General features: G+C 38.4%; 1 protein-coding gene across 1 annotated transcript in view; it reads left to right on the top strand.

The window, feature by feature from the left end:
* The window catches only part of KIF24 (kinesin family member 24), a 55,539-nt gene that overhangs the window by 6,942 nt on the left and 36,410 nt on the right, over positions 1-12,187 (top strand). The window contains exon 3 of the mRNA XM_008071001.2: positions 4,867-4,964. Within this exon, the coding sequence (XP_008069192.1) occupies positions 4,867-4,964 (98 nt within the window). The remainder of the gene's footprint in view (positions 1-4,866; positions 4,965-12,187) is intronic.

A 12,187-nucleotide genomic window follows, 5' to 3' on the forward strand; every position in this document is an offset into this window, starting at 1 on the left:
TCCTATCTTTTCAAATCTTGTTTTTATTTTTGTTTTTTGAGACAGGATCTTGCTCTGTTACCCAAGCTGGAGTGCAGTGGTATGATCATAGCTCACCAAGTAGCTGGGACTACAGGCATTTGCCACCATGCCTGGATACGTTTTTAAATGTTTTTTAGAGACAGGCTTGTCTCCAACTCCTGGGCTCAAGTAATCCTCCTTTCTCAGCCTTCCAAAGTACTGGGATTGCATTGTTACTTAGTGAATACAATCATATACATGGAGTATTTAACCATTAAATTTTATTATATCAGGTCGGGCACAGTGGCCAGCACTTTGGCCAAGGTGAGAGGATTGCCTGAGCCCACAGATTCGAGACCAGCCTGGGCAACTTGGCGAGACCTCATCTGTACAATAAATCAAAAAATTAAGCCGGGCTCAGTGGCTCAGCCTATAATCCCGCGCTTTGGGAGGCTGAGGTGAGTGGATTGCCTGAGCTCGTGGGTTCGAGACCTGCCTGGGCAACTTGAGACCTCATCTCTACAATAAATCAAAAAATTAGCCGGGCGTGGTAGCGTGCACCTGTAATTCCGGATACTTGGAAGGCTGAGGCGGAAGGATCGCTGGAGCCCAACAGGTCGAGGCTGCGGTGGCCGGGAGTGGCCACTGTACTCCAGTCTGGGCAACAGAGTGAGACTCCAACTCAAAAAAAAAAAAAAATTAGCTGGGTATGGTGGTATGCACCTGTTGTTCCAGCAACTTGGAAACTGAGGCAGAAGGATTACCTGAGCCCAGTAGATTGAGGCTGCAGTGGCCATGAGTGTGCCATTACACTCCAGCATGGGTGACAGAGTGAGACTCTGACTCCAAAAAAAAGAAAAAATTGTATGATATCAACATAATGAGTGAAAAAGCAAGGAAACAAAACTATATTTGTTTCATTTTAATTTTTTAAATAAAGAAAAAATATATGGAGAGGGAAGGTTTATAGTGAAATGCACCAAAAATTAAGAATGGCTATCTTTGGTGGCAAGATTAATAGATAACTTGATTTTTTTCTCTATTGCTATTTTCTTTTCTTTCTCTATTCTATATTTTTGTATTTTAAACATTTTCTACAATCAACTGTGTTGCTTTTATATTAAAAAGTTAAAACTTTTGAATAGGATAGACTCAACCATTTCAAAATCAAAAGGTATACAGAATTATACAGCAAGCCGGGCTTGTAATCCTGCGCCTTTGGGGGGCTGAGGTGAGTGGATTGCCTGAGCCCGCGGGTTCGAGACCCGCCTGGGCAGTGAGACCTCATCTCTACAGTAAATCAAAAAATCAGCCGGGCATGGTAGCGATGCCTGTAATTCTGGCTACTTGGAAGGCTGAGGCGGAAGGATCACTGGTGCCCAGCAGGTCGAGGCTGTGGTGGCCAGGAGTGGCCACTGCACTCCAGTCTGGGTGACAGAGTGAGACTCCAACTCAAAAAAAAAAGAATTATACAGCAAAAAGTGTTCTTCTTATCCCATTTCCTCCATAAAAGCAACCAGTGTTACATATTCTAAGTGTATCTTTCCAGAGATATTCTGTAAATACATATAAGTTTTATAATCTGAAGAAAAACTTATTTTAAAAATAAACTATGGAACTTTTATCATACCAAGACTAAAATGAGGTATAAAGTAGATGTCACTTCAACCTTACTGTAAAGTGTGATCAAATGAAAGCATATGTGATGCAAAGGACTTTATGAATTGTATATATATATGTTAACTATAATTATAATCTTGCATATTTACACATATTCATGAAAGGTATTTACAAAAGTTCTGAAAAACCAATATCTAAATCCTACTGAAAGGAAAGATGCTAATCTGTGTAATCAATAAATGCTTTTTAGGGAGTTTATGCAAAAGCTAAAGTTATTTATGAGCATTTATAGAAGGAAAGAAAGAGTTGCATATGCTCAGTGAAATAAAAAGAAACCAAAAAAAAGTATTCCCACTTTTACTTGGTTTTTTCCCCCTTATTTTCTTGAGAAATGCCAAATATGTCTACATCTATAGGTCTAGACATAGATTTTTTGTTTTTTACTTTTGATCTCCTCTTTAACTATAAAAACCCATGGTGACGTTTGAGCAATGATTAATTCATCTCCTTGCTTTGAGGCCAGGTATGAATTAGATATAAAGACTGTTCATTAAAACTAGCAGGGTGTGGTGGCTCCTGCCTGTAATCCCAGCACTTTGGGAGGCTGAGGCAAGAGAATTACCTGACTCAAAAAAAAAAAAAAATCAACTGTTTATTAAAACTAGATTTTACAAATATATTTAACTCACTATTATTGATATTTTAAGCTTAATCAAAAGAGTAGTGAACCCTAGGTACCTTTCACTCAGTTTCAGTAGTTAGTAACATGTTATTGTTCTTAAAAATCTCATCACATTTCTTAAAGCACTAGCAATTCACAGATCTCTATTATTTTGCACAGTTTCATTTTTTTACCTCCTGACTCTTGGAGGCTTTTTCTAACTTGTAAGTTCAGCCTTGTGGTCCCAGTTTCTTCTCAGATGACCTAACAAATTTTCCTTCTAATGTAATACAATGTAATATAATTGTATATAAAACAGAATCAAACCAAGGGTGGAGTGACCCATAATAAATTTGTCCAGCTCCAATTTTCTGGATCTGTCCATGTAATTTTTCCTTAACTTCATATTTATAGCAGGCCCAAAAGGTAGTAGAAAATAGGACCTTATCTCTCATTCACTTCATATGTACTGTCATTATGCTATAGTCAGGCTTGAAATTATTAGGATCTCTTACTCAGATATAGTTGGACTGCCAACATAATAAGTCTCTAAATTATACAAATAATTATGACTGCTGAATCAATGCTTTCTAGACCTGATTTAATAGGGTTTCCTTTTTCATATTACTATGAGTTTTCATTTGGAAGTCGTCTTGGGTCCTTTTCTCTCCCCAGGTTACCACATGAACTCAGTTGCCAAACTTCTTGTACTTCCATCTCTTTATTTCCATGGTTATCCTCTAGTTTAGACTTTTCTTACCTCACCACTGAATTACGTCTCAATTGTGTTGTGAAAGCAAGATTAGTCTTCTAGTAAAATGTCTGAAATCATTCTGCTTGCTCGCAAAGTTTCTGTTGTCTCCACTATTTGGGGAATTAAATGTTGTCCCCTTTCCTTTAGACTGGTGTTCCAAGACCCGTACAACATACTTCTAACTCATTATTCTAACATTCTGTTTCACTGTTCTACTTACCATGATCCTGTATTTTATCCACATTGAATCTTTTCTGTTCTCTAAACATTAATTAAACAGTTAGTTCCTTGTGCTTTCCTATTTTCGCTCTTTGTTCATGCTTCCCTGAGCTTGGAATACCTTCTCTCCCTCCACCTCCCCTCTCAAATTCCTCTTCCCCTCCATGGTGTTTATTCTCAGTACAGTCTTCTTCATAATCAAAAGGAATATGTTTTTCCTTTGAAGTCTGTGTGTACTTTATCTTAAGATTCTTTTATATTATATTCATTCCTATATTTGTGTAGATTAACACCTTTAGAGGGTAGGATAGGGTAATGGTAGGATAATGTCTGTATCTTTGGGCCCCTTTAAGTGCCTACTGCAATATACATGCTAGCAGCTGAGCAATAAATGTTTATGGAATTAAAAGTTAAGCTATGAAACCTACAAAATTGAGATGTTCCCCTAGAATTCTTCCAAAATTTCAAATATGCTGGCCCTAGTTTGAAAATGAAAAGAATCACCATAGAATTCAATATATCTCCTATTCCTAAGGAGAACTGGCTCACTCTTGTACTCATCAATTTCTTCCCTTGAGAGAGAACAAAAATCATGTACTTTAGTTTTTATATTGTAAGAATATGCCTATGGGCCAGGCACGGTGACTCACACCTGTAATCCCAACACTTTGGGAGGCCAAGACAAGAGAATTGCCTGAGCCCAGGGGTTTGAGACCAACTAGGGCAACTTGGTGAGACTTCATCTCTACAATAAATTTTTTAAAAATTTGGTATTTTTTAATACAGCACATGCCTGTACTTTCAGCTATTTGGAAGGCTGAAGCAGAAGGATTGCCTGAACCCAGCTCATCAAGGCTGTGGTAGCCATGAGCATGCCACTGCACGCCAGCCTAGGCAACAAGAGTGAGACGCCAACTCAAAAAAAAAAAACCACATGCCTACAGAGATCACATAAAAGGATGCCCTGTCAATTCAACAGTTTTTGATTACTTATTTATCTCTAAATATTTCATGGTCAGTTCCTATTATATTTTATTTTTTATTTTATTTTTGAGTTGAAGTCTCACTCTGTTGCCCAGGCTGTAGTGCAGTGGCATGCTCACAGCCACCACAGCCTCGACCTGCTGGACTGAGGTGATCCTTCTGCCTCAGCCTTCCAAGTAGCTGGAACCACAGCTGGTGCCACCATGCCCACCTAATTTTTTGATTTATTGTAGAGACAAGGTCTCGCCATGTTGCTCAAGCTGGTCTCGAACCCCTGAACTCAGGCAATCCTCTCACCTCCGCCTCCCAAAGTGCTGGGATTATAAGCTTGAGCCACCGTACCTGGCACTATTATTTTAAAATGTAAAATAATATCATATGTTAACTAGGATAGTGGTGAACGAAATCCCGAATGTGTCTTCTGTAAAAATCAACTATGGCTGGACAAAATGGCTCACTCTTATAATCCCAAAACTTTAGGAGGCTGAGATGGGAGGATTATTTGAGGCCAGGAGTTCAAGACCAGCCTGGGCAGCATAGTGAGGCACCGTTTCTACAAAAATTTAAAAATTAGCCAGCTGTGGTGGCATGCACCTATAGTAAAATAAAAATAAAATTTATTTTTCAGCATGTTTTTTATTTTGATGAAGTCTTTGGAGAGGCATGTACCAACCGGGATGTATACATGAAGACTACTCATCCTCTCATTCAGCATATTTTCAATGGGTATGATAATAGTTATTTACTTCTCTTGCTTTATATTTTCTACTTTCCATACATCATATTTCTTTATAAATATCACGTTTTTCAGTTCTTTTTAATTAAACTTGAATTTGTGTTTTAACCTAATAAATTTAAATTAGACTCTTCTAAAAGCATGCAATGTTTCTATAAGATTTACCAAGCATTCAAAAATTTGCAGCAAAATTTCCTTTACACTGATATTTTTTCTCTGTGATTAGTGGAAAAATATAAGCTGTCAACAATATAACTTCATCAAAGTCCTCAGAATAAAAAGATTTAAGTGGTTGAAGTTAGTTTGAACTTTGATAATAGGAATTATGTATTCTGGCCATAATTGAGTTAATTTTTTTGTTGGAATGGGATAGATAAGTGCATAACACCACTTATCAACTTTTCATAGATATATTTTTTATTTTATATTTTTTCATACTTAGTAAACATTAAATGGGACAGAAGAGATAGTGGGGGCCTGTGTTTTATATGTATTTACAGTGTAGGCATGTGTGGTAGAAAATGCCAAATCGCCTGCTTATATTGCTGATTGACTTTTTTTTGGGGGGGTTAGAGTCTCATTCTGTAACCCAAGCTGGAGTGCAGTGCACCCAGGCTGGCAAGCTCACTGCCACCGCAACCTCGACCTGCTGGGCTCAGGCAATCCTTCCACCTGCCTCAGCCTTCCAAGTAACTGGAACCACACACACGTGCCACCACGCCCGGCTAATTTTTGTGATTTATTGTAGAGATGAGGTCTCACCAGCTTGCCCAGGCTGGTCTCGAACCCCCGAGCACAGGCATTCCTCTCACCTCAGTCTCCCAAAGTGCTGGGATTACAGACGTGAGCCACAACATTCAGTCTTGACATTTTTTTGCTAATAAATTTTATAACATTATTTTAAAATGTGGTGTAATTTACATACAATAAGATGTACAGATCATAAGTATTCAAATTTGATGAGAGTTTTTTGTTTTGTTTTGTTTGTTTTTAGAAACAGGGTCTCACTCTGTTGCCCGGGCTGGAGTGCAGGGCAACATCATAGAAAAAGTTATCATCATAGTTACTGTAAACTTGAACTCCTGAGCTCAAATGACACTCTGCCTTGTCCTCCCAAAGCACTGGGATTACAGGCATATGCCATCATGCTTGGCCTGATGAGTTTGATAGCTGTATATATACAAGTAACCAGTACCTGGAACAAGATGGAGAACATTCCCCTTATCCCAGAAAGTTCTCTTGTGGCCCCAGGTCTTGCTTTCTCTCAATAATTTATAGATTAGTTTTGCCTGTTCCAGAATATCATAGAATTAAAATCGTTACAATATATATTTTTTTATGCTTAGCATAATGTTTGGGCTTTTTTGCTTAGCATAATTATTTAATATTAGTACATATTGTTACATGTAGCCATAGTTTTTATTGCTGAGTAATTTTCCCTTCTATGAATATACTACTATTTTACAACAATTGATAGACATTTGGGTTGTTTTTAGTTTGGGACTATTATGAATAAAGCTGTATGAACATTCTTGTACAAGTCTTTTTTGGGCATGTTTTCATTTACTTTTGGTAAAAAACGTAGAAATGGAATTGTAAGGTCATAGGATAGGTTGTATGTTTGTAGGACAGTATCAAACATCTTTCCAAAGTATTGCATCATTTTTTTATATCAATATTTTTTATTTTGATATTGTGGGGTACAGTTAAGGGTTAGGTATACAAATATGCTTCGTTCAGGCACCCTTGTTGATAAGGGTTGTCTCCCCGTCCCCAGACAGATATTGACTACCATTAATCTCACCTCCCTTCCACTCCCTCCCCCATAGTTTCCCACCACTGTCAGTCCTTTTTTTTATAGTATTACGATGAATGTTCAAGGTCTGCTATATGAGTGAGAACATGTGATACTCAGATCTTTGTTTCTGTGAGAGGTCACTCAGTATTATTGACTCTAGTTTCATCCAGGTTGCTGCGAAGTTCATGATTTTGTCCTTTTTTATGTCTGTTGCATCATTTTTTACACCCCAAAAGCAAAGTATGAGAACTGCAGTTCTGCAACACCTGGTATTGTTGGACTTTTTTATTTTACCCGATGTAATGGGTATGAAATCATATGTCATTGTGGTTTTAATTTGAATTTTTCTAACTCTTAATGGTCCTGAGCATCTTTTCATGGTCATTCAAATATCTTCATTTGCCCATTTGTTTTTATTGTCTTTTTTATTTTCCAGAACCACTAGGCAAGAATATATTTTTCGTTTTATGAAAGTTATTTAATTTTTTAAAAATGTATGCGCAAGCTAAACAAGTGAAATATCTTTTAGGTTCAATTTCTTTTTTTTTTTTTTTTTTGAGTTGGAGTCTCACTCAGTTGCCCAGACTAGAGTGCAGTGGCCGCGCCCAGCCACCGCAGCCTTGACCTGCTGGGCTCTGGCGATCCTTCTGCCTTAGCCTTCCAAATAGCTGGAACTACAGGCACGCACTATCACGCCCAGCTAATTTTTTGATTTATTGAAGAATGAGGTCTCGCCAAGTTCCCCAGGCAGGTCTCGAACCTGCAGGCTCAGGCAATCCACTCACCTCAGCCTCCCAAAGCGCGGATTACAGGCTGAGCCACCGAGCCCGGCAGGTTCAGTTTCTTATGCACGAAATCTAGGGAGTGCTTTTTGAGAGAGCAAGTTTCTAAAATAAGTTAGAATTTGAATATTAAGGCTTTAGTACTAACAAGCAAGTAAAGTATATCCATTCTTTAAAATGGAATAAGGTTTTTCATGCCCATATTTGTTGCTTAAAAAAAAAATCTCATTCCTAAAATGTTCAGAAGGTAAGGTAGATATTATTCTTGACTTTTTTACTCTTGCTTTGCGGGATCTTCTTTAATGTGTTCACACTTTCCTGCTGTAATTCTTTCCCTGACTATGATTCTGCCAGTGTACTTACATACCCACACTGCTGGGAGATAGGCTTCAAAAGGCAAGGAGTAACTGGTCTCTGCTCTAGGAAGCTTAAATCCAATCTCATTTCTTGTTTCTCATACTTCCATGGTTCCTTTGCTTTTGTCATTTTATCCTTTCTTTGTTTTCTCCTGGCTTCAAGTCCCCTTTCTGTACACTCAGCTCACCTCCAGGCTTCCCCTACCTTTGTCCACACATAGACTTTTTTTCTTGCTGCAACACCTACTTTTATCATTAACCCATGTGATTTATGTTCAATAGTCTTCAACAGCTACTTATCACCTAACATTATGCTATTCTCTACTTAGCACTACACAGTCTCACAATACCCAGTAATCTTGGCCTCCAGCTCCTCCTGAAACATACTGTGAATGGCAGACTGGTCTCCCACATCCTTTCTCTATCTCTTATTCTGCAGTTTTTCACACCTATATAGGGTGTGTGCACACATATGTATACCCACATGCAAAATAGTGATTCTCACCAGGAATCATAAGACATCAGGAGTAGAAGGGATCTTAGAAAGCAAGTAGCCCATTAATATACTGATGAGTCAGGCACAGGGCCTCATGCCTGTAATCCCAGCACTTTGGGAGGCAGAGGCAAGAGGATTGCCTGAGTTCAGGGGTTTGAGACCAGTCTGGGAAACTTGGTGAGACCTCATCTCTACAGTAAATAAATAAAATTAGTTGGGCATGGTGGTATGCATCTGTGGTTCCAGCTACTTGCAAGGCTGAGGTGGAAGGATCACCTGAGCCCGCCAGGTAGAGACTGTAGTGGCCGTTAGTGTGCCACTGTCCTCCAGACTGGTCAACAGAGTGAGACTCCCACTCTAACATATATATACTGATGAAGTGAAAACTGAGGCCCAGAAAAAAGTGAAGTGATTTGTCTAAGGTCATGTAGTTAGTTAATGGCAGAGCAGAGACCAGAACCTTCATTTTTTTCCCCTCAAGATTTGGTGTGTCTGCTCCACCTCTACTACTGGGACCTCTGCTCATACTACTCTTACTCCACATTGAGGGCTCTCTTCCTTTCAGCTTCTGCCTTCAAGGACCAACCCAATTTTCTGCTTTTATGAGTCCCTCCTCAAATACTTTGCTTACATTGATTTCACCTTTGTCTAAACTTCTTTAATATTCATATGTTCATCTGATTTATTGAGTTTCTATTACTTGTTTTTTTTTTTATTTTTTTAAAATTCTCTATTATTTCTTTCAGATTAAGAGTAAATCATCTCTAGCATCCTCTGAAGTACCTAGCACCTAGGGTAGAAACTTAACAAATGCTTATTGACCAAGTGACTTCTTGAAAGTCCTTGTTTCCTTATCTTTCAGAGTTGTCTTATGTAATCTTAACAGTTCTGTGAAAAAAAAGCTCTGTAGATCCCAAACCTCAGTATGACTTTGGACCAAATAGACTTAATTGATACCTACAGAACACTCCATCCAAAGACCACAGAATACACATTCTACTCATCACCACATGGAACATATTCTAAGATCGACCACATACTCGGCCATAAATCAAGCATAAGCAAATTTAAAAGGACCAAAATTCTACCATGTACCTTCTCAGACCACAGTGGAATAAAAATAAACATTGACACCAACAAAGTCCCCCCAAAACCCACAAAGACATGGACAGTAAGCAGCATGATGCTAAACAACTTCTGGGTCAATGATGAAATCAAAACAGAGATCAAAAGATACCTGGAAACACATGAAAATGAAGAAACATCTTACCAAAATCTCTGGGATGCCCTGAAAGCTGTAGTAAGAGGGGAATTTATATCCCTACAAACACACATGAAGAAAATGGAAGGAACAGAAATTCACAACCTAACAAGCCACCTAAAGAAACTGGAAAAGCAAGACCACAAAAACCCTAATTTCCGCAGAAGAATCCAGATCACCAAAATAAAAGCCCAAATCCAGGACATAGAAGACAAAAAGATAATACAAAAAATCAATGAAACAAAAAGCTGGTTCTTCGAAAGGATAAACAAGATCGATAGTCCCCTAGCTAGACTGACCAAGAAAAAATGAGAAGAAAAACAAATAAGCACAATCAGAAACACAAAAGATGAAGTCACATCTGACCCTGAAGAAATACAAAATATCATTAGAGACTACTACGTACACTTGTATGGAAACAAACTTGAAAACCTTAAGGAGATGGAGGACTTTCTGACATCACACAACCTACCTAGGTTGGAACAAGAAGAAATTGAGACCCTAAATAGACCAATAACAATCAAGGAAATCGACTACGTAATAAGAAAACTTGCTACAAAAAAAAGCCCTGGTCCAGATGGCTTTCCAGCAGAATTCTACAAGACATTTAAGGAGGAGCTGATACCAATCCTACTGAAGGTATTCCAGATGATTGAAAAAGATGGAACTCTCCCCAGATCTTTACGAAGCCAACATCACATTGATACCCAAGCCAGGTAAAGATCCAACAAAGAAATAGAACTACAGGCCAATATCTTTGATGAACATAGATGCTAAAATTCTCAACAAGATCCTAGCAAACCGGATTCAGCAATACATCTCAAAAATCATCCACCATGACCAAGTAGGCTTCATTCCTGGGATGTAAGGCTGGTTCAACATTCGTAAAACCATAAATGTAATTAAATTCATTAACAGATGTCAAAACAAAAACCACATGATCATATCATTAGATGCAGAAAAAGCTTTTGATAAAATCCAGCACCCCTTCTTGATAAAAACCCTTGAACATCTAGGCATATGGGGAACATACCTCAAAATAGTAAAAGCCATCTACGAGAAACCCACAGCCAGCATACTCCTAAATGGACAAAAATTGGAACCAATTCCCCTGAAAACTGGAACTAGACAAGGATGCCCACTCTCACCCTTCCTGTTCAACATAATATTGGAAGTCCTGGCTAGAGCAATCAGAGAAGAGGAGGCAATCAGGGGTATCCAAATAGGAAAAGAGGAAGTCAGGTTATCTCTCTTTGCAGATGATATGATTGTGTACCTTGAAAACCCAAGAGAATCTGTCAAAAGCCTCCTTACATTGATAAAGGCCTTTGGCAAAGTCTCAGGGTACAAAATAAATGTACAAAAAACAATCACATTTCTCTACACCAATAATAAACAGAAACCCAAATAAAAAACACAATTCCATTCACAATAGCCACAAAAAAAATGAAATACCTTGGCATCTTCCTAACCAGAGTCGTGAAAGACCTTTACAATGAAAATTACAAAACACTGCTCAAAGAAATCAAAGATGACACAAACAAGTGGAAAAATATCACATGCTCATGGATTGGAAGAACCAACATTGTGAAGATGTCCATCTTACCTAAGGCAATCTACAAATTCAGTGCAATACCCATCAAATTACCAGCAACATTCTTCTCAGACCTGGAGAAAACAACACAGGAATTCATATGGAAACACAAACATCCAAGAATAGCCAGAACAATCCTCAGCAAAAAAAAAAAACAAAGCAGGTGGTATCACATTACCAGACTTCAAACTTTACTATAAAGCTGCAATCATCAAAACAGCTTGGTATTGGTATAGGAACAGGCATATAGATCAATTGAATAGAATTGAGATTCCAGAAGCAAAACCACAATTTCTCAACCAACTCATCTTTGACAAAGCCCCCACCACCTACCACTGGGGAGAGGAGAACCTATTCAGTAAATGGTGCTGGGAAAACTGACTGACCACATGCAGAAGATTGAAACAGAACCCTTATCTATCTCCATGCACAAAGATTAACTCCAAATGGATCAGAGACCTAAATGTAAAATCTCAAGCCATAAGAACCTTAGAAAAGGAAGGAAATACCCTCATGGAAATCGGAACTGGCATCCAATTCCTGAACAAAACCCGAAACCCACAGGTCATAAGAGAGAAGATTGACAAGTTGGACCTTATTAAACTGACAAGCTTCTGCAAAGCCAAAGAAACCATCAAGAGAGCAGGGAGACAGCCTACAGACTGGGAAAAAGTATTTGCCAACTCCAGGTCTGACAGAGGCTTAACATTCCTGGATCTACAAGGAATTCAAACGTGCTGAAAAGAAAAAAACAAACAACCCCATTATAAAATGGGCAAAAGATATGAACAGACACTTCACAAAAGAAGACATCCGAGCAGCCAACAGACACATGAAGAAATGCTCAGCCTCACTAATCATCAGGGAGATGCAAATCAAAACCACACTGAGATTCCACCTAACTCCAGTCAGAATGGCAATTATCA

Source organism: Carlito syrichta, unplaced genomic scaffold (assembly GCF_000164805.1).
Source record: "Carlito syrichta isolate Samal-C Ts95f unplaced genomic scaffold, Tarsius_syrichta-2.0.1 Scaffold112228, whole genome shotgun sequence".
Lineage (NCBI taxonomy): Eukaryota > Metazoa > Chordata > Mammalia > Primates > Tarsiidae > Carlito > Carlito syrichta.